General features: G+C 42.3%; 1 protein-coding gene across 6 annotated transcripts in view; it reads right to left on the reverse strand.

The window, feature by feature from the left end:
- The window catches only part of CDCP1 (CUB domain containing protein 1), a 126,594-nt gene that overhangs the window by 33,297 nt on the left and 66,134 nt on the right, over positions 1 to 27,163 (reverse strand). For all 6 annotated transcript variants that reach the window (XM_058184237.1, XM_058184240.1, XM_058184239.1 and 3 more), the window contains exon 2: positions 336 to 542. In XM_058184237.1, the coding sequence (XP_058040220.1) occupies positions 336 to 542 (207 nt within the window). The remainder of the gene's footprint in view (positions 1 to 335; positions 543 to 27,163) is intronic.

Consider the following 27,163-nt stretch of genomic DNA (forward strand, 5'->3'; position numbering starts at 1 on the left):
GCCTTAGCTGCTGCCTTGTTCAAGCAGTATTCAAGAAAGCTCACCATGAAATTTTGAACATGGCATATTTTATTCATTTATTGGGGGGGGGGGAATGTCCCATTAAATAAAAAGTCCAAAGATTATTATATTATAAAAAAGGTAAGAAAATCTAAAGTGTAAAATTCAGATTCTGTTAAAACATTAAGCAAGAAAAAATACATTTTAACCCATTTCACTGATGTGGTTGTACAAGTTCATTTAGACTTCTGATAGTTAGTAAATAATCCAGTGCTTTAAAAAGCTCCCAGTAATTTTAGATGCAGTTTATCTAAAATGAATTTTAGATTGCTTACCAATCTTTTTCTCCACAAGTATGGACCAATATTTCTCTGGTGTTGAACAATCAAAGGTAAATTGAAACTTCTGTCCAGGCTTTATGATTTGCTCAAAAAAATGTGATTTTTTTCCTTCACACAATGCACAGTTATTTAGAAAAGAAAATCCAGGTTTTATTTTAACTGTTATGTTTCCACCCAGAGGAAGAGAAATTTCAAAAGCACCTAAAGTTAAAAGAGAGAAAAAATATGGACTTCTGACATTTTAAGACCTAGGCATTTATTATTATATCAGCTTTCATGCAATAATACAATCATCTTCATCTAATGAAGTACATGTATATAATCAGTTAGACCAGTGATCACCAATCGGTGGTCCGCGGACCACTGGTGGTTTGTGAGAAAATTTTGGTGATCCGCAGAGAAATCTTTCATTTCTCTTGAGGAACCCAGCCAAGGTTTCCTGTGCCGCTCACGCGTCAGCGCTTTGACTCCCAGAGACAGGATGGAGTCCTTCAGGCAGTTAGCTTGGCTGCCTGTTAGCAGAGAGAAGCAGCCAGAGTCATCCCTGGCTTTGCTGTCCATTGCAGACACTAGATCGGCCCTCTGCAAACTCTCATCTCTCAAGGAACGCTCGCTGAAGCGACGCGGGAAACTTTGGCTGGGCTCCTCAAGATACAAGTGTTTGCAGGGGGGCGATCTAGCATCTGCAATGGACAGCAAAGCCAGGGTTGACTCCGGCTGCTTCTCTCTACTGTAGTACTTCCTGGACGTGGTTTACCACTCCAAGCCCCAAGCACTCCAAGACCCAAGCGCCCCCTCATCAGTCCCCCCGAAGTAGCTCCCCTCCAGCCGGCAGGTCAAGCCCAGCATCAGGTCTCATATGACAAGCCGAACCCTTTGTCTACTTCAAGCCATCCCCCATCACAGGGACCCCACAAAGCCCTCGCCTCCCCTTCCATTCTTCTATCCCCAGCCAGCCTTTTGGATGAGGTGGAAATACTGGATCTTCAGAGGTTGGGTGGCTATGGCTGGGAAGAAAAAGAAGAATGTCCAAGATGGCGACCAGCAAGGCTGCCCCGGAGGAACGCTCTCTGTAAAAGAGCTTTTTAAAAGCTTGAGGAGGGCAGTGCCCGAGGCTTCCAAAAACCTTTTACTTTTTTCGGCCGTCCACCGCTGATTCCACCGCTGCCAAGATTAAATCCGCCGGGTCTGCTGCTGCCGCTAGAACCAAGGCGGCCACTGGCGGTGGAATCGAAGCAGCCACTGCCACCTGAATCAGCGGCCGCCACTTAAATCGAAGCGGCCGCCGCCACCGGAATTGAAATCAGCCCCGCCACCGGAATCGCGGCCATCTTCTGCAACAACCCAAACTCAATTTATGGACTACAAATTAAAGAACCCTTTTCCAACAGCGACCACTGCATGATTGACTTTCATCTCAATATACGCCCTTACATAGATCGTCATAACAATAGTATTCCTAACTACAACTTCAAAAAAGCCAACTATGACCTTATAAACAATGATCTCTCAGTTCTGGACTAGCAAAATCTGTTCGCATCCTGTATAACTGCTGAAGACCACTATTTCAAGTTTTCCTACTTGAAATTAATAGAGTCATTAAACTATACGTACCACAAACAACCACCAAGATCAGGAAAAGCAAACTACCCATATCAATAAAAAAGCTTCAATCAAAAAAAAAATCCCTCTGAAGAAGAAACAAAAAAGGCTATGTAGCAAATTTCAAAAACCGTTACAGAAATATATGCAACCAAATAAAAACCAAATGCACAAATTACCACACCAAGCAAGAAGAGGACCTTCTGTGCACAAATTCCAATAAACTTAAAAGACTCAAGATCCATCCCACCACTAAAAGATTCTAACAGCAAAGAATGCAATGATGAAACAGTTAAAGCAAAACTCTTCAACATATTCTTTGGCTCAGTTTTTGTTAACAGCGATGACACATATCCAACATTCCCAAATCGTACCAGCAATGAGTATGACGACTTAACACATATAGATTTCACATACTTCTTAAAAAAACTTTCCACTAATATAGCAGAACCCCTAAGCATAATCTTTGATAAAGCTTTCACGACCAGTTACCTTCCCAAACTTTGGTTACTAGCCACAGTTATCCCAATCTTCAAAAAAGGAGACCCCAGCTTAGTTGAAAATTACAGACCAATCTCTCTGTGCTGCGTCACCTGCAAAGTTATGGAATCAATCATCAACCAGTCTATTACCTTACACTTAGAAACAAACAACCTACTCTCTAATAAACAATTTGGTTTCAGGAAAAAATTATTATGTAACTTTCAACTTCTCCACTGTAAAAACATATGGACTACAAACCTTGATCAAGGCAAAACAATAGATGCAATCTTCATAGACTTCTGCAAAGCTTTTGACTCAGTAGTACATGATAAACTTCTCCTAAAACTAAAATCCTATGCCATTTCAGGACCCCTTCACAAATGGATATCTGCTTTTCTATCTAACAGACAACAAGTAGTCAAAATTGGCAATGCTCTATTAAACCCTGTTCCTGTCAAGAGTGGTGTTCCTCAAGGCAGCGTTCTTGGACCAACACTCTTCATACTATACATAAATGATCTTTGTGACTATATCTCAAGTAATTGTATTCTCTTTGCTGACGATGTCAAACTATTTAACACCACAGACAATACATCTACCATTCAAAAAGACCTTGATCATCTAACCGCTTGGTCTAAAACTTGGCAACTCCAAATCTCAACCAGCAAATGTTCAGTCTTACATATTGGAAAAAAGAACCCAAACACTAAGTACATACTTGATGGACATTACCTTACAGATGACCCCCACTCTGTTAAAGACCTTGGAGTTTTCATATCAAATGATCTAAGTGCCAAAGCCCACTGCAACTACATAGCAAAAAAGGCTCCAAGAGTTGTAAACCTAATCTTGTGTAGCTTCTTTTCCAGAACACTACACTACTAACCAGAGCATATAAAACATTAGCTAGACCAATTCTAGAATACAGCTCGCCTGTCTGGAACCCTCACCACATTTCTGACACCAGTACAATTGAACATGTCCAAACCCCTCCAATCCATACATGCAGCAGGCTGACACCCACTATGAAGATGTAGCACGACCACGAACACGAAGCCAAACAACAGCAATGCAGCTCACCAGCTCAAATCCCACTGCAACTCAGACTTATCTGAGCACAAACAAGCCCCCACCCAAACAGGACACACCCCCAGCCAATCAGAGCACAAAAAAACCCCAATCCAATCAGAGAAATCCAATCAGAGAAATAAGATTACCAAACTAATCCAAAAAGAACCCCCCACGAAAATCCAAGACAGAGAACAAGAAAACGGCACAGCCCTCCTCCCATATATAAAAGGCACCACAGACAGAATCAGCAAGATCCTCCACAAATACAACATCAAGACAGCATTCTGCACAAACCAAAAAATATCCACCATCCTAAGAAACCCCAAAGACAAAATTGAGTTAGAAAATCAAGGAGTATATGAAATCCCATGCACCGCCTGCCCCACCACATACATTGGACAAACCAACAGAAGAATAAGTGCATGCATTGAAGAACACAAGAACTCAGACAAAAAAGAGGAACCAACTTCTTCCCTGGTCCAACACCTTAAAGCCATAGGACACGATATTGACTTTAAAAAGACCAGAACTATCGCCAAAACTGAACACTTTAACAACAGAATAATCAGAGAAGCCATCGAGATAGAAAAATGCCCACACAGCATGAACAAACGAGATGATACCTCCCGCCTACCAGCCATTTGGAAACCCGCCCTTATTGACAAACGAGTCCCTAACATGAGGAATGACACCAGACTCACACTCACGAGGTCCACACACAGGATGTCACCACCACACATCCACCCAGAAAGCAGACCCAAACCCACACTGATCATGAAGCACGACCAAGGACCAGAAGCCAGACCGCAGCTGCAACATTAGCCATTGCAAACCCCTCCAATCCATACATGCAGCAGACTGACACCCACTACGAAGATGTAACACGACCACGAACACGAAGCCAAACAACAGCAATGCAGCTCACCAGCTCAAATCCCCCTGCAACTCAGACTAATCTGAGCACAAACAAGCCCCCATCCAACAGGACACACCCCCATCCAATCAGAGCACAAAAAACCCCCATCCAATCAGAGCACAGCCAAGCTCCCACCCAATCAGTTCAAACCCCCACTAGCAGTTAAAAAGGAAGAAACAGCTGCAATCACACATTGCTCCCAGAAGCATGAAGCTGAAGCCTGAAGATGATGAATGAGACTTCGTCGAAACGTCGCCAAGACACTTCCAATTTTACGTGGGAGAAAACCCGAATAACCAAGGACCTACATACAAACACCCGCGAAAACCTCCGAAAACATATATATATATGCTTATACCTCCTAATATTTCCTCATATATGTGTTTATACTATATAATCTTTTTGTGTGATGCTTATATATATTCTTGTGACAAATAAAATAAATAAATAAATAAGAGCAGCAGCGGTTCCAGGAGGAGGAGGGCGAAACCTGGTCGTAGGTTATCTTTGCCTGACTTTTCTGCACAAAGGCTTGTCTCCCACATGGCTCTTTCCGCTTCTTTCCCTGCGGCTCTTTCTGGGGGAAAAAAAGACCCTTCCTCTTTTTGTACCCAGCTGGCATTTTCCAAAGTTCACTTTTCCAGTGTTATCTGCTCAAATCGCCTTTGATTGTGATTTTTTAAAATTATTATTTACATCGGCCATCCCTTTCTGACATCTCCCATTTTCTCATTGATTTCCCCCCCCAACCATTACTTTCCCAAGTCCTCCATTTGCTTCCAACCTGCTTTTTTTTGCCTGTGTGATTTAAAAACAAAGATTTAGAAACACCAGGCTTTAAAGACTTCTCTTTGTATTAGTTTGGTGGATAAATCCCAGGTACGAAAATGCCTATGCATTTAATATGGAAATGAGTATACATTCTTAAAAGAAACTTAGCATGAAGCAGGAGAACTGAGATTTGTTAGCTTTGCTTATTTTGCTGCATTGCCTTGGTTATGTTGTGCAAAAAATAATGGTGCACCAGTTAAAGGCAGCTGAGCCTCCCCCCCCACCAGTGGTCCGCAGGATTTAAAATTATGAATTTGGTGGTCCCTGAGGTCCAAAAGGTTGTGAGCCCTAAGTTAGACTACTAAGATACTTTAGAACTCTGTTACTCTGTATTGAGGGAGAGATAACTATTTTATATATATGTTAGTGTACCCCAGTGATCACTAACCATTTTGCCCTCGTGTGCCAAAAGCAGGGGGAGTGTGTGGGGGTTGTGCATGCATGAGCCCACACCCATAATTTAATGTGCCTTGCCCCCAATGCATGCGTGTGTGACCCACCCCACACTCACCCTGCTTTTGGCATGTGATGGCACGATGGGCCTGGTAGGCCCATTTTTTGCCCTGCCCAGGCTCTAGAGGCCTTCTAGGAGCCTGGGGAGGGTGAAAACAGCCTTTCCCACCCCATGGAGGCCCTCCAGAGGCAGAAATGGCCCATTTTCTGACTTCCAGTGGGACCAGTAGGCCCGTTTTTCTCTCCCCCAGGCTCTTAGAAAGCCACTGGAGCCTTGGGAGAATGAAAAACTGGCCTTCCCCACCCCTCCAGAGGCCTTCCAGAGGCCCGAAATAGCCTGTTTCCTGACTTCTGGTAGGTCTGGAAGGCCCAAAAATCAGCTGGCTGATTTTCCCCTGCCAAAGGTGGGGAATAGTATGTTTCCTGACCTGGTTGAGGCAAACAGTGAGCAGGCAGAGGCTCTGGGGCAAGGCTGGAGCCAGGAAATGGCATGTCCCCTGACCTGAAGTGAAGGGAGAGTTGGCGGTATGAGGGCAGAGGGATGGCGATTGGTGAGAGCCAGGCCTGAAAGGTGGGCGAGCTTTGCCATGACCATCCTGAGGTCATCCTTTGGTCGAGTGCCTTACCTTCATAGGCAGCCATGGTGAGCAGAACAGGCTAGGTGTGGATACTAGCTGGGCTGCGCTGCTGCTGTGGGAGGCCATGACAAAGGCAGGCAAGCTGGCAACGCCACATAGGATGGCGGGAGGCAGCTAGCTAGGCCATGACTCACAGGCTTATCCAGGCCAATCAGGGCCGTTCAGTTGGGCTGCGGGCACCATGTTGGAAGGCAGGCAAACTGGCTGGCTTGCAGATACCATGTGGTCAATGGCATGTGAGGAGCCAAACAGAAGCAACAGCTATGCTGGGGAGGCGAGATGAGAAGTGACTGGGCAGGGCGGGGCAATCACTGAGTAGGTGGGGGTGAATGGGAGAGGGTGTGGTGAGCCAGTGGTGGAATTTGCCAGTTCTCTGAATTGCTCAAAATTTTTAATACCGGTTCACCTGAACCTGTGCGAACCACCTGAATGCCACCTCTTATGTAATCCTTTCCTTTTTCTTTTTCCTATGGGGAAAAAATAGATCAAAGACTTCCTAGGAAATGGGACAAATCTTAAGAATAATGATCCCATTAAGTCAAATGAGTGAAAGTACACTTAACTGGAATTGAATTTTAAGGCGAACAAAAGACAATTAAAAATGCCCAATTTTAAATTATACTATGAAGCAGCTGCTCTCTCTGTAATAAGTGATTGGTTTAATTTAACAGAGGAAAGAATTTTGAATATAGAAGGTTATGATTTGCTATATGGATGGCATGCATATTTAATTTATGACAAAAAAGTGGATAAGGCCTTTAAAAATCATGTGTTAAGATCTGCTCTTCTGTGTGTTTGGAAAAAATACTCTTACAAACTAAATTATAAGGTTCCTATATGGGCAAGTCCTAGACATACAATAGAGAATATAAATATAGAACAGAATCAGGAAATGATTACATATAAAGATCTTTTGCATACTGAAAGAGGTAATTTGCAATTAAAATCTCTGCACGTACTAAAAGAAGAAGGGAAAAATTATACTTGGTTTCAATATGAGCAACTACGTGCTAGATGGAAGGAAGATCAGAAAATTGGTATAGAGCAGAAAGAGGGAAATTTGGTAAAGCAAATTAGAAATCAGTCTCAGGAGCATATAAAGAGATTGTATAATGTGTTACTTGAAATAGATTCTGAAAGGGACTTGGTAAAGGACTGTATGATAAAGTGGGCACAAAATTTTCAGGAGCCAATATTATTGGAAACTTGGGAAAAAAATTGGGTTAGAAATGTTAAATTCACGCAGGCACAGAATCTGAGGGAAAATTTTTATAAAATGTTTTATAGATGGCACTTAGATCCTAAGAAATTATCGTGTATGTACCCAGATATGCAAGCAAAATGTTGGAGATGCAATTGTGATGATGCTACATATTTTCATATTTGGTGGACTTGTAAGGATATAAAGGCCTTTTGGATAAAAATTTGGTGGATTTTACAAAATGTTTTGAAAAAGAAGATAAAGTTCCTGCCGCAATTTTTTTTGTTGGGAATTATTACGGACTGTACAGTAATTGAGACTAAATCGATTTTAAATCTAATAACAGCAGCAAGATTACTAATAGGACAATACTGGAAGAAAAAAGAAGTACCTACAATAGAAGAATGGATATTGAAAGTTGCCAATTTGGCTGAGATGGCGAAGATATCAGCCTTTTTGAAAGACAATACACAAGAAAGATACTTAAAGGAATGGAAAAAATGGATTGACTATATTCAAAGTAGATATCAGACTAAGAGTTATCAGACTGTTTTTGAATGATTATGATGTATTATTTTTGATTGTTTTCGGGGGAAGTTAGGAATTGATGATTGTAGGGGTATAATTAAGTTGGGACGAAAATTTTTTAGCATATGTTTGTTTTATTTTTAACTATACCTTATGCTCGTTCCGGGAAGTCGGGGGTAGGGGGTTGTAAAGGGAGGGGAGGGGAGGTGGGGGGAAAGGGGAAAAAATTTTCTGTAAAACTTTTTGAATTAAAAAAAAAAGACAATTAAACATTACCATTTAACAATAAAGGAAACCAAGGTCATTCAGTCAAGAAACTAAAATTATTTCACTGCAGCTTTTCAGAAATCTCCCACTCTTAACAAGATGCTCAGTTTGAGGTACTCAACTCTATGCCCATGTCTGGGTCAAATGCTGTCATTTTTCACTTCCCTTCCTCTGCAATTTCCTGGCATGGGCCTGAGAAACCTTCAGCAGTCTCTCAGGAAACACAGCATTATTTTATTGCTTTAGTGAAGCTGTAATACTAATTAGAATTATACTGTGATTGGTTTCAGATGATTAGAATTGTCCATCTGCCATCTGAAATAGCAATTTCAGGCACTTTGGGTTCCATAGTTTGAAATGAATAAACCGTGGCTTTTTAATAACTTGTTAGGGGATGGGTGTCAAATTCACGTCATCATGGCAGCATCACATGACATATCAGGACTTTTTTCCCCTTTGCTAAACTGGGCATGGTGTGGTCAGCATGTGACGCATCTGGCCTGGGGGCCAGGAATATTGTAAAGCAGCCTGGAATAATGTAAAGCAGAACCAGAAACTGAGAATGTACTCCCTCTCTGACTGCTGGTGTTATGGGTTTGGCCAAGCTTCCTATGGATGGAAATGGAAATGATGCTAGAAGTGTCTTGTGTGGAAGAGTGATAGGATTGTCTGTTCTGTGCCAGTAGCATTACGTTTTGCTTCATAAAGAGTATCTTTTGATAATTAATTATTGGCATCATAAAAAATACTACATTAATAGGTTTTCCATTTTTTTCCTGAACTCTTTTTTTCCAAATTTTTTATTTATTTTATTTTATACATCTCATTGTGGGGTGATATCTGGGTATCATACATTTCAATATAAATAAACATAACATTATTATTCCTAATAATTACATTTCATTTTCATTTTCCATTTTGTTGACACATAATCTTTACTATCTTTCTTCAGTTCTAAACCTTCTCATAGTTCTTCCATACATTGTAACATTTTAGTGTGTATTTTTACTATTACTCCCTTCTTTTTTCTACCACTATTTTAACATTTTTTCCCCTCCATTTTAATTTTCAAAGACGTGATCCTTCCTTTTTTCATTATTCAGTATTTCAATATATACTTCTAGTTCCAGGCACAATCAATCATTCAAGCATTTATTGTACATCTACGGGTGCCTAGTATGGCTTCCAAAGCTGACATTCATATTCATATTCTTTCCAATCCTTCAATTCTTATATTTATACAATCTATACATATTTTCATTAAAACATATTCTTTCATTGTCTGATCTCAAATTATTTAATTCTAACTTTTCACTGCTAATCATATTTTTATACATATTTAATAATAATCTCATACAAATTCTAGTTTTCTAATTTACTAAATAATTTTCCCACCTATATAATTCTAATAATGGTGTACATTATTAATATATATTCAATAATAATTTGTAACTCTTTTTACTCCTCTTATCCGTCATTTCTTGGCCGCTTCCGAATTTTTAGTCTTATTTTTTTTAAACTTGCTTCCAGTGTTCTTTTAAGCATTTTTCTCCCTCTATTTCGAAATCTATGTTCTGACTATATAATCTAGGTTTTTCTCCTCCCTCTGCCTTTTCTCTCTGTCTAATTTCAAAACAATCTATTTCTTTTTTTCCAAATCTGACTATATAATCTAGGTTTTTCTCCTCCCTCTGCCTTTTCTCTCTGTCTAATTTCAAAACAATCTATTTTGTGCCCCATCTCTTTTCCCCAATTCTCTTCCTCCCATTTCTCCCATTCCCTCGTAACTTTTACATTATTTCTCTCGTTTTAATTTCTTAATCATTATTAATTTTAGTGGTATCTCTTCCTTGTTGTTATCTTCATCTTGTTTGCTTCTCACTTCTGTTTTCTCTCCCATTTCTTCTGATAATTCCATTTTTCCCTCATTGTCCAAATTTTTGCTTGTTATATCTTGCCTTATATTTTCCAATCTTTGAGCTATGCAATCTTATTTATTTATTTATTTATTTATTTATTTATTTATTTATTTATTTATTTATTTGATTTTTATACTGCCCTTCTCCCGAAGGACTCAGGGCGGTGTACAGGCAAGATAAAACAATACAATATACAGATTAAAATACCGTTTAAAAAACTTATTTAAATTAGCCTGAAATTAAGAATTTCCATACTAAAAAACCCCGTTTAAAAAATTGATAAAATTTCACATTAAATCTAATTCAAGCCAGCCCCGCGTGAATAAAGAGATGTGTCTTCAGTTCGCGACGAAATGTCCGAAGGTCAGGTATTTGACGTAAACCCGGGGGAAGTTCGTTCCAGAGTGTGGGAGCCCCCACAGAGAAGGCCCTTCCCCTGGGGGCCGCCAGCCGGCATTGTTTGGCGGACGGCACCCTGAGAAGTCCCTCTCTATGGGAGCGTACGGGTCGGTGGGAGGCGTGTGGTAGCAGTAGGCGGTCCCGTAAGTACCCAGGTCCTAAGCCATGGAGCACTTTAAAGGTCATAACCAACACCTTAAAGTGCACTCGGAAGGCCACAGGCAGCCAGTGCAGCCTGCGCAGGATCGGTGTTACATGGGAGCTACGTGTAGCTCCCTCTATCACCTGCGCAGCTGCATTCTGGACTAACTGAAGCCTCCGAGTGCACTTCAAGGGGAGCCCCATGTTGAGAGCATTACAGTAATCCAAGCGAGAGGTAACGAGCGCATGAGTGACTGTGCATAAGGCATCCCGATCAAGGAAGGGGCGCAACTGCCGAACCAGGCGAACCTGGTGGAAGGCCCTCCTGGAGACGGCCGTCAAATGATCTTCAAACGACAGCCGATCATCCAGGAGGACACCTAAGTTGCGCACCCTATCCTTTGGGGCCAATAACTTGCCTCCAACAGCCAGCCGCGGCTGCAGCTGACTGAATCGGGGTGCCGGCATCCACAGCCACTCCGTCTTGGAGGGATTAAGCTTGAGCCTGTTTCTCCCCATCCAGACCCGTACGGCTTCTAAACACCGGGACAGCACTTCAACAAATTCATTGGGGTGGTCCGGGGTGGAAAAGTACAGCTGGGTGTCATCAGCGTACTGCTGGTATCTCACCCCGAAACCACTGATGATCTCACCCAACGGCTTCATGTAGATGTTGAACAGCAGGGGCGAGAGAATCGACCCCTGAGGGACCCCACAAGTGAGGCCCCTCGCGGTCGACCTCTGCCCCCGTCAACACCGTCTGCGACCGGTTGGAGAGATAGGAGGAGAACCACCAATATACGGTGCCTCCCACTCCCAATCCCCCCAACCGACGCAGCAAGATACCATGGTCGATGGTATCAAACGCCGCTGAGAGGTCTAATAGGACCAGGGCAGAGGAATAACCCCTGTCCCTAGCCCTCCAGAGATCATCCACCAATGCGACCAAAGCTGTCTTCGTGCTGTATCCGGGTCGGAAGCCGGACTGGAACGGGTCTAGATAGACGTCTTCATCCAGGTATTGGGGTAGCTGTCGCGCCACGGCACTCTCTACAACCTTCGCAACAAAGTGAAGGTTGGAGACTGGACGATAATTACCCAAAATAGCTGGGTCCAGGGAGGGCTTCTTAAGGAGGGGTCTCACCACCGCCTCTTTCAAGGTGGCGGGGAAAACCCCTTCCAACAAAGAAGCGTTGATAATCCTCTGGAGCCAGCCTCGTGTCACCGCCTGAGTGGCCAGTACCAGCCAGGAAGGGCACGGGTCCAGTAAACATGTCGTGCCGTGAAGCCTCCCCAACAACCTGTCCACGTCCTCGGGAGCCACAGGGTCAAACTCATCCCAAATGGGCTCAACAAGACGTGCCTCCTCTCCCTCGCTTGGATCATCCCAAATTCGGTCCAGACCGTCCTTCAGCTGAGCGATTTTATCGTATAGATAACCGCTAAACTCCTCGGCTCGTCCCTGCAAAGGGTCATCCCGCACCTCCTGATGTAGGAGAGAGCGGGTCACCCGAAACAGGGCGGCCGGGCGGTTATGAGGGTGGAGGCGTGGGAACGCCTCGCTTCCCTCATTGCCACTAGGTAGGTCCTAGAATAGGACCTAACTAGTGTCCGATCAGCTTCGGAGCGACTGGACCTCCAGGTGCTCTCCAGGCGTCTTCTCCGGCATTTCATCTCCCTCAGCCCCTCGGAGAACCAAGGGGCCGGTCGAGACCTACGCCGGGTCAGAGGCCGCAAAGGCGCGACACGGTCCAAGGCCCCGGCCGCGACCTGTTCCCAGGCCATGACCAGTTCCTCAGTCATGCCGTGGGCCAGTTCCTCAGGGAATGGCCCAAGCTCCGTCAGGAACCTCTCGGGGTCCATCAGGCGCCTGGGACGGAACCACCGTGTAGGTTCCGTCTCCCTGCAGTGGTGAATGGCGGTTCGGAAGTCTAGGCGAAGGAGAAAATGATCCGACCATGACATTGGTTCTGTTACTAAATCATCTAATACCAGATCATTTAACCACTGTCCAGAGATATAAATCAGATCCAGTGTGCCTCCCCCGTAGAGCCATCATTTACTCGAATCAGGTCCAAGGCCGTCATGGAAGCCAAGAACTCCCGAGCTGCCGTCGATGACAAGCCGACTGATGGCAGGTTAAAATCCCCCATGACTATAAGTCTGGGGGTCTCAACCGCCACAGCAGCAAGTACCTCCAACAGCTCAGGCAGGGCTGTGGTCACGCAGCAAGGAGCCAGGTACGCGATCACCAAGCCCAGCTGATTCCTATAGCCCCACCGCACATAGAGGGATTCACAGCCGGCAATCTGAGGAACAGTGGTCTCCCTCGGCTCTAGATCCTCCTTAATAACAACCGCCACCCCCCCACCCCTGCCTTGGACCCTCGGCTGATGAAATGCTCGGAAACCTGGAGGGCACATCTCAACAAGGGGGACCGCCCCCTCTGGGCCCAACCAGGTTTCCGTAATGCCCATAAGGTCCGCGGACTCCCCCTGAATAAGATCGCAAATCAGGGGAGCCTTATTAACCACGGACCGGGCATTACATAACATCAGCCGAAGATCCAAGCTCTGAGGATCATGGCCACCCGAGGAACGGGTAGGGACTGAGGGGCCGGAGCACGCGATCGCTTTCAAACATCGAACGCGTGCTCCCACAACTCGGAACGTCCCCTCCCCCCGCCATATCTGCCTCTCCCACTTACCGTACAGATCGAACATCCCTCTAAACCTGGAACGTCCTCCCCCCCTGCCTTCAGACAAGATGGAAGAGTGTCGCGAACTAGCACAGGGGCTGGATCCCTCCCCGATGGGTTCTCACCCCCACCCGTCAAATCCCTCCCCCCCCTTAAAAAACCCTTATTTAAAAAACGATTTAAAACCCCCCACAAATTCTTCTTCCTCGCATGCCACCTCTCCGGGTCCCAAGACCCCTCGTTAAGGCAGGCCCTCGATAACCCAGAGGGCCATTCCTGCGAGGCGGGGGAACCTCGCAGTCGGAGAAGGTCAGCCGACGAATATTTCATGCACAAGATTAAATACTAGTGGGGAAAAAAAGGTGTTCCCTAGCCACTTGATGGTATCGCAGGCTACGGACAAAGTCAGGACAGTCACAAAACCAGGGCCAAATGACCGGTGAGGGTAATAAATAAGATGGAAGTTTGGCTGATGGATTTCGCCATTTAATGCCGCCCATAATGGATACAGCAAAAGGTTTTGCCCGCCGGTGCCGCCCATGACCAGGTCCGAGGCCGTCTAAAGTTGGTGCCATAAATAAATAAATAAATACCGGGGACAGGAAAAAAGTTTTCAGCCGCAGATGTCAAATGATGGTATATATAAAAGTCAGCTAAAATTCTAAAGTCCAAAATGTCTGAGCTACCTGTGTCCAGTGCCAATCAAACATTTGGTCCATGTGATCAATTATTTCCTTAGTGCTTTGAGATGACTCTATTCTGTTTAGCTGACAAGATTTCCAAATCACAGTTTTAAGTATTTCCTCACTACACAGTCTATTCAATTTTGGTGCACCAGGGAGTTTTCCACCCTCTTCAAGTCACTTTTATATGTTCAGTAATATTCAAGAATCTCTTATTTAAATCTTATTTAAATTAAATTTATCCAGCAAATATTTTCAGCCTTTTTAAGTATTTATTTCAAAAGTTGCTTAGTTCATCTTTTATCAGCAATGGCGCTCTCACTCCAGTCTACTCCAGTCTCTCTGCTATATTGTTAAAAGATACAATTTCAATTATTTTTAATTGTAAATCAAATAAATGATCAATAATAATAAAACGAAAGTTTGGAGTTGTAATTCCAGCATTTAAAATGCCTTCTCCACATCACGTCTTTTATTTTTGAAAATCCAAATTTCTATTTGTACTGAAATCCCCCCCCCCTTTCTTCAATGTCTAGGTATTTTTCTAGATGCCTGGTCACTGCTTTAACAAATATCTTTAAATATATATTCCCCTTGGTTTTCTTAGGATCAGATTGCAATTAAAAATATTTTCTCACCCAGTTCACTCACAATTCACTTTCTCTGTTCCAGCAGTGTCTTATGTATTCTGACTGTCCCCAGCTTTGTGGCAGCCATTTTTGCTGCCACTGCTCTTCGGATGAGGGGGCTTTCCTGATCAGGGAGGAGAGATGTAGCTCTCCTTGACCTACCAGGCAGTCCCCCTTTATTTCACCACTCCTCCAGAGTGGCTATGGCTCAGGTTTGAGCCCTCCGACGGAGAGAGCTTGGAACGGGACTGCAGAACTTGCAGTTCTTGCTTCTGAAAACATTGGAAGTACAGCCAGAAGTCAACACAGTATCTTTTAAGGCCAGATGTATGAAGTCATGAATGCACACACATACACACACACACACACACACACACACACACACACACACACACGGGGTGGTTTTCAAAACCCGTCACTACCGGTTTGCTTGTGGGCACACATGCACTTATGCACATACACAACATTCTGTGCATACACAGAAGCTTCTGCACATGCGCAGAAGCAGCCAGTTGGGTGGCCGGAGCCTCCCACCGCCGCCATCAGTTCGCCCAATTCAGGGTGAACTGGTAGCAACCCACCACTGAGAGAGAGAGAGAGGGAGAGAGAGAGATTTCTGAAAGTTCAGTTGGGTCCTCAACCTTCAAGCCATGGCCCAGTGCTGGGCCGCAGCCTGTTTGGAACCAGTCACAGAAGTGGTGGGTGAGCGTGAGTGCTCACACAAAGCTGCATCTCCTATCTCCCAAATACAAGATTAAGTAATTTAAAAGCTAAGAAAGCAAATTAAAGTGGCTTAATATACACCATGAATATATTTCAAAGGTTCCTAGATAAGAACAAGAGGAGGGGAAAAAAGGTGATCCCAAGCTATACAACGGTTCTATACCATATCAAAATCATAGTGACATCCAAGAAATAGGGTGAGGACAATTCTTTTCCCATATATCATGAAAGAGCAATGAATTACCCCTTGGAATCCCCTGCTATAGCTGGTCCCATTCGGAAGAAATCCTCCAAATATGTAGAAGCATAGGAAGGAGCTTGGAAGATGCAGGAAGGATAGATGGATGGATCACTTCCACCAAGGGCATTTTATTAAGTAGATAGATTTTTTTTATTTGTCTTTTCTTTATATGCTCAAAGACATCTAAATATTGGCATTGTCAAATCTGCTTCAATACCATAGTGAAGAACATTGAAAGTAAGTGTAGATTAAAAATTTTTTGATAATGCTTTAAATAATTTCCCTATATTCTAAAAATATGCAGCAACCTTTATTTAGTTATTATGAAATTTTGCAATGCTGCCCAATTCACTCATGGTGATTTATAGAAATAAAAACCCCAGTACAAACCCAATAAGTTCCCCCACACACCCCAAAGTCAATAATCAAATCAGTCATTTGATCGGCTCCATATTACCCTTGGATCTCCTGATTCATTGGAAAACCATATCTTGAGGGCCTTTTGAAAGAGTAACAAGATGGGGGTGGCAATCTGATTTCTGAGGGATGATGTTCCATAGGGACCTTGGAGAAGGCCCTTCTTCTTGGTCCCACCATATGGACCTCCTTAAGAGAGGGGACCTGTAACATACTCTGCCTCCCTGCGCTAGTGGAGCAAATAGATGTGGCTGGGGAAAAACAATCCTTCATGTCATTACATTAACATCACATTATACTAAGTGAAAATGAAATAAATGGAACATTATAAGTAGTGGTGGGCTACTGACAGTTTGGACTGATTCTAGCGAACCGGGAGTTCTGACGATTAGCTGGGCCCACTCACCCACCCCATCCTGTCCTATATTTCCTTCTTTCTGGCTCAGCTGATTCACATATGGAAAAGTTTCAGGGTTTAAGGTAAATCAGCATAAAACAAAAGTGATAACAAAAAATATGACTAGACAACAGAAAGAAAAAATAGAGGAAACAACAGGATTTGAAATTGTAAAAAAGGTTAAATACTAGAGGTTTATATTACTTCTTCAAATGTGAAATTGTATAAGAATAACTTTGAGGTATTATGGCAAAAAGTTCAGGTGGAAATGCTTGGTTGGAAAAAATTACAATTATCGTTATTGGGGAGAATAGCAGCCATTAAAATGAATGTTTTACCTAGATTTTTATTTTTGTTTCAGATGATACCAATAATTAAGAAAGATAAAAATTTGGAAGAATGGCAGATTGGAATTAATAAATTTATATGGGAAGGTAAAAAAGCGAGAGTTAAAATGAAAATAATTCAAGACATATGGGAAAGGGGGGAGGGTTTAAAATGCCCAATTTTAAATTATATTATGAAGCAGCTGCTCTTTCGGTAATAAGTGATTGGTTTAACCTAACGGAGGAAAGGATTTTGAATATAGAAGGTTATGATTTACTATATGGATGGCATGCATATTTATTGTATGATAAAAAACTGGATACAGCCTTTAAGAATCATGTGTTAAGAATTGCTCTTCTGAGTGTCTGGAAGAAATACTATTACAAGTTGAATTATAAAATTCCTATTTGGGCAAACCCCAGGCATGCAATAGAGAATATAAATATAGAACAGAAACAGGAAATGATTACTTATAAAGAACTTTTATATTTTGAGAGAGGTAATTTACAATTAAAATCCTTGCAACAATTAAAAGAAGAAGGGAGAAACTATACTTGTTCCAATATGGGCAATTACGAGCTAGGTGGAAAGAAGACCAGAAAATTGGTATCATGCAGAATGAAGAAAACTTGGTAAAACAAATTATAAATCAAACTCAGACGCATATAAAGAGATTGTATAATGCAGTGGTTCCCAACCTTTTCTTGTTTGAGGCACAACCTTTTCTTGTTTGAGGCACCCTTGGAAAGCCTTTCAAAAGTTCCCGGCACCCTTATAAGGAAATAGATATTTAAAATCTCCGTAGCTCAAAAGTTCCCGGCACCCTCAAAAGATCTCACGGCACCCCTTAGTGCCGCGGCACACTGGTTGGGAACCACTGGTATAATGTGTTGATAGAAATAGACTCTGAAAGGGATCTAATAAAGGATTGTATGATAAAATGGGCACAAAATATTCAAGAACCAATATTTTTGGAAACTTGGGAAAAATTTGGGTTAGAAATGTTAAATTTACGCAAGCACAGAACTTGAGGGAAAATTTTTATAAAATGTTTTATAGGTGGCACTTAGACCCTAAGAAATTATCATGTATGTATCCTGATATGCAAGCAAAATGTTGGAGATGTAATTGTGATGATGCTACATATTTTCATATTTGGTGGACTTGTAAGAAGATTAAGGCTTTTTGGATAAGGATCTGGTGGATTATACAAAATGTTTTGAAAAAGAAGATAAAGTTCCTACCACAATTTTTCTTATTGGGAATTATTACGGACTGTACAGTAATTGAGACTAAGTTGATTTTAAATTTAATAACAGCGGCAAGACTACTGATAGGACAATACTGGAAGGAAAAAGAGTTACCTACAATAGAAGAATGGATATTGAAAGTTGCTAATTTGGCTGAGATGGCTAAAATCTCAGCCTTTTTGAAAGACACTACACAAGAAAAATATCTAACTGAATGGAAAAAATGGATTGAATATACACAAAATATATATCAGATTAAGAGATTTCAGATTGCTTTTGAATGATTAGGATGTATTTATCTTTGATTTGTATGGGGGAAGTTAGGATTTGAGACGAAGGGGAGGATTATAATTTGTGTTAGGGAAAATTTAGCGAATGATTGTTTTTTCTTTTGAACTATACCTTGTGTTTGTTGTGGGAAGTCAGGGGGGGAGGGAGGAAGGTGGTTTTGGAGGGAGGAGGAAGGGGATGGAGTTGGGGGGAAGGGGGAAAAATGTGTACAAAATTTTTCAATTAAAAAAATGGATGATAAGATGGAAAGGATTCAAGAAACGATAGCAAAAAATGAGCAAAGAATTGAATAGAGGCAAGAACAGAGCAAACTGAAAAGAAGCTGGTAGACACGACAGAGAAACTAATGGCAATAAACAGAGAGATGGAAGAGTCAATAATCCATTTAGAGTTAGAGAGATCTTCCTTTTAGTTAAGGTTCCAGAATGTAAAAGAAAATAAAGAAGAAGACCGTTGTAACCTCATGACGGAAATGTTGGTGGAATCGCTGCAGATGAACAAACAGGAAATTCAAAACAGTATCAATGAAGCATATTGTGTACATACTAATTATGTGCGATGACACAGGCTCCCTCGTGAGGTCCACATGAGGTTCATAAAAAAATCAGTATGTGATGAAATTTATAGAAGAATGAGAGAACAAGAAGTAATTTATGAGGGAAAGGAAATTATTGTACTAAAACAACTACTGAAAAGAGTCTGAGAAAAAAGAAGGAACTATCAATTCCTCTCCTCAAAATTAATAAAAGAAAGAATTACATTTCGTTGGTTAGTCCCTGAAGGAATGTTAATATTTTGGCAGGAAAAAAGAATAAGAGTAGACACAGCTGACAAAGCCCAGGAGTTCTATGATCAATGTTTTGGAGAAGAATCAGACAGCAGGGAGGAACTTGAATCAAAAAGCCAAGAGGAACACCTGCCAGGGGAAAGTGAAACAGACCAAAGATTGAGAGAGGCAAAAAAACAGGGACCTCAAGAAAGAGAAGGGGTACAGACAAGACACCAAAAGGAAATAAAAGAAACAGGACTGACTAATACATAGCAAAATAGGAGAAGAGGTGAATTTGTTTCCAGTTAACATAAATGGATTAAATTCACCCATAAAAAGAAGACAGACAATAACTAAGTTACAAAAATTAGATATGGATATTATATACCTCCAGGAAGTGCATATACAAAAAGAAAAAAGTTGTATTTTGGAAGTCCCTAAGTTAGGAAAGTTATTCACATCATTAGCTGAATCTAAGAAACGGGGAGTAGCAGCATATGTAAAGGAATGGTTAAGGCCTAAACAATTATTTGCAGATAAGGAGGGAAGGACATTATTGATAGAAATCTACATAAAACAAAAAAGAGTAGTTATTGTAATCATATATGCACCAAGTATAAGACAGAAAGAATATTATAGCAAATTATATAAACAATTATTAACACTAGAATTTGATAATATTCGTATCTTAGGTGACTTTAATGGAGTCGTAGACCCCCCAAAAAAACGACTATAAAACAGGAACAAAAAAAAATCATGATAGGAAAACCCTCCCATCGATATTTTTTGATATGATCTAAGAATTAAATTTGAAAGATATATGGACTCAATATACCTTTTTCTCCAATCCCCATCAATTGTGATCCAGAATAAACATGGCATGGATCAATCCGGAAACATCAAAAGAAATATTGGAAATAGAAATTGCAATGAATATCTGGGCGGACCATAGTCCAATAAAAATTAAATGGAAAGGAGAAACAAAAAAGAAAGGGAGGTGGACCATGAACCAGAGGATGATTAAGGAAAAAAGTTATATTACATATGTAAAAAAAGAGTTAGAATTATTTTTAAAAGAAAATTGGAATGAACAAACTACTACTCAAAACCTAAGGGACACATTAAAAGCATATGCCAGGGGTATATCAACTGCATACACAGCCCGAAGAAATAAGATTAAAAAGAAGCAATACATAGACCTTCAGGAAAAACTGGGAGAATTAGAACTTAAACTACAAGATCAACCCTTAAACCAGGGAATTAAGGAACAGAGAGAAATTACCAAACACAAATTAAATTTAATTACACAGGAAGAAGTGGCACAAAAGATTAGAGCAGCCAGACAAAACTATTTTGAAAATGTCAATAAACTGGGTAGATGGCTTGCTCACAAATTAAAAAAAGAAAAGGAAAAGAAATTAATACAAAATTTAGAAGATGAAGAAGGGACAGTACACTTTCAGAAAGACAAAATAAAAACCATAGTGACAAATTACTTTCAAACTCTCTATAGACAAGAAAAAAATAGATGAAAATGAAGTTAAGAGATACCTAAGAGAGAGAAGTCACCCAACTGTACCAGATTCAACCAAAGAAATATTAAACAGGAAAATATGGACAGCTGAGCTGAAAAATGCAATACAAAAACAAAAAAAAAAACAGGAACAATCATGATAGGAAAACCCTCCCATCGATATTTTTGATATGATCTAAGAATTAAATTTGAAAGATATATGGAGAAAATAATCCACAAAAGACCCAATATACTTTCTCCAATCCCCATCAATTGTGATCCAGAATAAACATGGCATGGATCAATCCGGAAACATCAAAAGAAATATTGGAAATAGAAATTGCAATGAATATCTGGGCGGACCATAGTCCAATAAAAATTAAATGGAAAGGAGAAACAAAAAAGAAAGGGAGGTGGACCATGAACCAGAGGATGATTAAGGAAAAAAGTTATATTACATATGTAAAAAAAGAGTTAGAATTATTTTTAAAAGAAAATTGGAATGAACAAACTACTACTCAAAACCTAAGGGACACATTAAAAGCATATGCCAGGGGTATATCAACTGCATACACAGCCCGAAGAAATAAGATTAAAAAGAAGCAATACATAGACCTTCAGGAAAAACTGGGAGAATTAGAACTTAAACTACAAGATCAACCCTTAAACCAGGGAATTAAGGAACAGAGAGAAATTACCAAACACAAATTAAATTTAATTACACAGGAAGAAGTGGCACAAAAGATTAGAGCAGCCAGACAAAACTATTTTGAAAATGTCAATAAACTGGGTAGATGGCTTGCTCACAAATTAAAAAAAGAAAAGGAAAAGAAATTAATACAAAATTTAGAAGATGAAGAAGGGACAGTACACTTTCAGAAAGACAAAATAAAAACCATAGTGACAAATTACTTTCAAACTCTCTATAGACAAGAAAAAAATAGATGAAAATGAAGTTAAGAGATACCTAAGAGAGAGAAGTCACCCAACTGTACCAGATTCAACCAAAGAAATATTAAACAGGAAAATATGGACAGCTGAGCTGAAAAATGCAATACAAAAACAAAAAAATAATAAAACTCCAGGCCCAGATGGAATTCCGGCCGAATTTTATAGGGAATTCCAAGAAATACTAGATACATTACTACTACAAACCTATAATGAAGTATTAGAAAATGCAAAGATACCAAAATCTTGGACGGAAACTTTAATAACACTTATTCCCAAGAGTAATACCGAAAAACAGAAGATTCAGAACTATAGGCCAATCTCGCTGTTAAATGCTGATTACAAGATATTTATGGCCATTATAGCAGAGAAGATTAAAGGTATATTAAACGAAATTATTAAATCAGACCAAAATGGTTTTTTGCCTAATAGATATATCAAAAATAATATGAGAACTATCATAAATGTACTTGAATACTATGAAACCCACCCAGGTAAGCAAGTAGCTCTGGTATTCTTAGACGCACAGAAAGCCTTCAACAACCTGAACTGGGACTTTATGATTAATCAATTAATAGAAATGGATTGGGGGAAAAACTTCATAGAAATGATTAGGGCAATTTATTCTACCCAAAGAGCAAAAATAATTATAAATGGTGAATATACAGAAAGTTTTAATATAGAAAAAGGAGTATGACAGAAATTGTCCTCTGTCCCCCTTATTATTCATCCTATCCGTAGAAATATTAATGTCACAAATTAGAAAAAACTCAGAAATTAAAGGATTAAAAATTAAATCACAGGAATACAAAGTTCAAGCATCTGCTGATGATCTGGTATTCATTATTGAGGAGCCCCTAGAATCTGGACAAATATTATTTGAAGATATAAATCAATTTGGCAAAGTGGCAGGGCTCAAAATAAATAAGGATAAAACTAAAATGCTGACCAAAAACCTAACAAATAAACCAATTGAGAAATTAGAGGAGAAAGTGGGGATTTTAAGAGTCAAAAAAATTAAATATTTAGGAATACTAATATCGGCAAAATGCACTACAATAAAAAAAGATAATTATGATATATTCCTACAAAAAATCCAAAAGGATTTAGAAATTTGGTCTAAACTACAAATATCAATGATTGGTAGAATTTCAACAATTAAAATGAATATGTTAAGTCCGGAGGCGAACGCCTTGCCAACAGCAGGAGACTGCTGATTGGCTAAGGCGTGGGCCGAACGGGAGGCAGGAAAACCGAGGGTTGTTATTGGTTCAGCCATCTGACAGCTCTCTATAAAAGAGCTGTCAGAGAGCTGATCTGTTGTTGTCGTCGTCGTTGCTGTTATTGTTCTATTAATTCAACCGTTCTGCTGTGTTAATAAAGTTAGTTGAATTGAAGCATATTCGCCTCGGTTTATACCCACGGAACCTTCTTCTTCTTCTTCTTCTTCTTCTTCTTCTTCTTCTTCTTCTTCTTCTTCTTCTTCTTCTTCTTCTTCTTCTTCTTATTCTTATTATTATTATTATTATTATTATTATTATTATTATTTCGATTTCTATACCGCCCTTCTCCCAAAGGACTCAGGGCGGTTTACAGTCAAAGTAAAATCAATTAATACAAAGGAAAATTTAGCGTTGATTGAAGAACTTAAAACCAATAAAACCCCTTATTAAAACCCCACTAGGCCAGTCTTGCACGGTGAAACAGAAATGTTTTCAGCTCGCCTCGAAAGGTCCGAAGATCAGGGAGTTGACGGATACCTGGTGGTAGCATGTTCCAGAGGGTTGGTGCCCCCACAGAGAAGGCCCTCCCCCTGGGTGTCGCCAGCCAACATTGACTGGCCGACGGCACCCCAAGGAGAACCTCCCTATGGGAGCGCACTGGTCGATGGGAGATCGCCGGTAGCAGCAGGCGGTCCCATAAGTAACCCGGTCCTATGCCATGGAGTGCTTTAAAGGTGGTAACTAACACCTTGAATTGTACCCGAAAGACCATCGGAAGCCAGTGCAGCCTGCGCAGGAGAGGTGTTATATGGGAGCAACGAGTCGTTCCCTCTATCACCCGCGCGGCCGCATTTTGAACTAATTGAAGTCTTCGGGTGCTCTTCAAGGGAAGCCCAATGTAGAGAGCATTGCAGTAGTCCAGACGGGAAGTGCCGAGGGCGTGAGTGACTGTGCACAAGGAATCCCGGTGTAAGAAGGGACGCAACTGGCGTATCAGGCAGACCTGATAAAAAGCTCCCCTGGCGACGGCCGTCAAACTTAACACTGGCGACAAGGTCCTGAGGAAACTGAGCTGCGATCTCTGCTTCACAACCTCAGTCTTGTGTGAGGGATGGCTACTCAGCCTTCTTTTGGCCCCTTCGAGCCCTCCATTGAAACATGGGACACATTTATCGATTGTTTTGATTGTTATCTGCAGGCAACAGATTTGGCTGAAATTTCCAGCGCGAGAAAGCGGGGTTATTTCCTCAGTCTCTGCGGATGTGAGATGTTTGCTAGGGCAAAGGCATTGACGGCACTTCAGCCGCTGCGCCAAGTGCCTTGGGATGTCCTGATGACAAAGTTGAAGGAGCACTATGCACCGGCTCCCTCTCGAATTGCTTGGCGGCATGCCTTCCGACAATGTTTCCAGAAGGAGGGGGAGGCTGTGACAGAATACATGGCCGCACTGCGGTCGGCTGCTTTATTCTGTGATTTTCCTGACCTCGACGACGTTCTGTTAGAGCAACTCATCTGCGGGGTGAGAGATTTGCGCCTGAAGCGGCGTTTGCTGTCCCGCAAGGAGCTGACTCTGGCAGCTGCCATGGACGAGGCTCAGGCCACAGAACTGTCGGAACAATCAGCTACAGAAATTCAAAGATTTCGCACTGCAGAGTCAGCCCAAGTCAAGGAGATCGATGCCCAGTATGAGGATTCGGATCTGACAGATTCCTCTGAGGGGAGCGAGAGTGTGAGCCGCCTCAAACAAACAAAACGCGTGTAGCGGCTAATAAGCCCTCTGCGCCCATCTGCACAGGGTACGGGGGTGGCCATCATAGGGCAGACTGCCGTTTCAAAGCGGCAGTGTGTAGGCGTTGTAAGAAGAGGGGTCATTTGGCGAAGGTTTGCCGGGCCATCCTGCCACCAAGGGATGCCAATTCAGAGCCTGTTCCATACAAGAGAGCCCCTAGAAGCCGTAGGGAAGAGTGCTACGCCATAAGCCATGCCACTGCCACCTCAGCTAAGAACAACAAAATTTATCTGACAGTAACTCTTGAAGGGGTGCCCTGTAAGATGGAACTGGACACCGGTTCTTCAAGATCATTGATCTCATGGGCCACCCTTAAGCGCATTTTGCCCAACATAGTGAAAAGCCGCCTTGATCCCTGTGTGATCCACCTTCGGGACTACCAGGGAAACCCAATTCCAGTGATGGGATGCGGCACATTTTTTGTTGAATACGGCCGGATCACTTATCGCCTGCCATTAATCGTAGTCTGGGGAAGCCTGCCAAGCTTGCTGGGACTGGATTGGTTTGAGGCATTCGGCCTCAATGTCCTAGGAGTCCACTTGACTGCCCCCGACGCATTTGATGACATCGCCCGGGAATTTGCTGATGTGTTTGATGGTCGCCTGGGCGAGTACAAGGGTAAACCCATTGCATTCAATTTGGACCCCCAAGTCACCCCAATTTGATTAAAGGCTAGGAGGGTGCCCTTTGCGTTAAAACACAAGGTAGATCAAGAGCTGGACAAGCTCATCTCCCAAGGAGTCCTGGTCCCCGTGGACCATTCACCTTGGGAGACCCCAATCGTGGTACCCCTTAAGCAGGACGGGTCCATTAGGATCTGTGCAGACTATAAGGGGACCATTAACAAAGCATTGCAGGCTAACCCTTACCCAGTCCCTGTAGTGCAGCACTTGCTGCACTCCTTGGGATGGGGTTCGATTTTCGCCAAGCTGGACTTGGCACAGGCCTATCAACAGTTACCTTTTGATGAAGCCACAGCTTTGGCCCAGACCATTGTCACTCATAGGGGTGCATTTAAATGCACCCGCCTTCAGTTTGGGGTGTGTGTTGCACCTGGGATCTTCCAGAGCCTCATGGAGCGATTGCTCCAAGGGCTAGAGGGTGTTGTCCCCTATTTTGATGACATCCTCATATCCGCTTCAAATCAGACAGACCTAGGCGATAAGCTGAGGGCAGTATTAGACAGGTTTAGGAAAGCTGGCCTCAAGCTTAAAAAAGAAAAATGTAAATTAGGGGTTCCCAGCGTTGAATTCCTGGGTTTCCTCATAGATTCCAGGGGCATCCACCCTACCCCATCAAGAAAGCCCCTGTTCCTACTAATAAAACAGAGTTGCAAGCCTTCTTGGGCTTGCTGAATTTCTGTTCCATTTTTGTGCCACACAAGGCCTCCTTAGCGGAGCTGCTACACAGACTCCTAGATGCCAAGGTCGAGTGGCATTGGGGTAGAAGCGAAGCCCGTGCTTTTAAATACATTAAGGATGTGCTCACATCCCATGATGTGTTAATACAATATGATGCCCACTTGCCCTTGTCATTGGCCTGCGATGCCTCCCCTTATGGTATCGGGGCCGTTTTAAGCCACATTCTGCCAAATGGCTCCGAGGCTCCAGTTGCCTACTATTTCAGGACACTTTCCGCCCCAGAGCGGAATTATAGCCAACTGGATAAGGAGGCATTGGCAGCTGTGGCGGGAATCAAGAGATTCCATAATTACGTATATGGGTGCTTTTTTCATTTGGTAACCAACCACAAGCCTCTTCTAGGCTTGTTGGCCGGTGACAAACAAACGCCACCCATTCTGTCCCCTCGAATGTCTCGTTGGATTGAGTTTTTAGCTGCATACAATTATCGCCTCACCTATTGCCCTGGTAAGTCACTGAGGCACGCTGATGCCCTCAGCCGCTGCCCCCTTCCGGAGGCCGTGGTGGACCCGGCCCCAGCTGCCTCAATCCTGCTCATTGACGAATGGCAGGGGCCAGTTTTGGCCTCTGACATTGCCAAGTTTTCACGGGCCGATCGCATGATCACCCAGGTGCTCGACTGGGTGAGAAGGGGATGGCCATCGACAGTGCCCACTGAGTTCCTCGCCTTTCAGCGCAGGCAACACTAATTGTCAGTGCTGAAAGGATGTCTTTTGTGGGGAACTCGGGTGGTGGCTCCAATGGCGTTGCAGGCGCCAATTTTAAAAAGCCTGCATGATACTCATCCTGGCATCGTGCGAATGAAGGCTCTGGCCCGCAGTTACGTGTGGTGGCCCAAATTGGACCATGACATTGAGATGTGGGTCGCGAAGTGCCCACGTTGCCAACAGTCCAGGCCGGCGCTGCCTGCGGCACCGATCAGAGATTGGGACACACCCCGGATGCCATGGGCTTGGATCCATTTGGATTTTGCCGGGCCATTTCTGGGTCAGAACTTCTTGGTGGTGGTGGACGCTTACTCTAAGTGGATGGAGCTAGCACGCATGCCCTCCAC

This window comes from Ahaetulla prasina, chromosome 4 (genome assembly GCF_028640845.1).
Source record: "Ahaetulla prasina isolate Xishuangbanna chromosome 4, ASM2864084v1, whole genome shotgun sequence".
In the NCBI taxonomy this organism is placed as follows: Eukaryota; Metazoa; Chordata; class Lepidosauria; order Squamata; family Colubridae; genus Ahaetulla; species Ahaetulla prasina.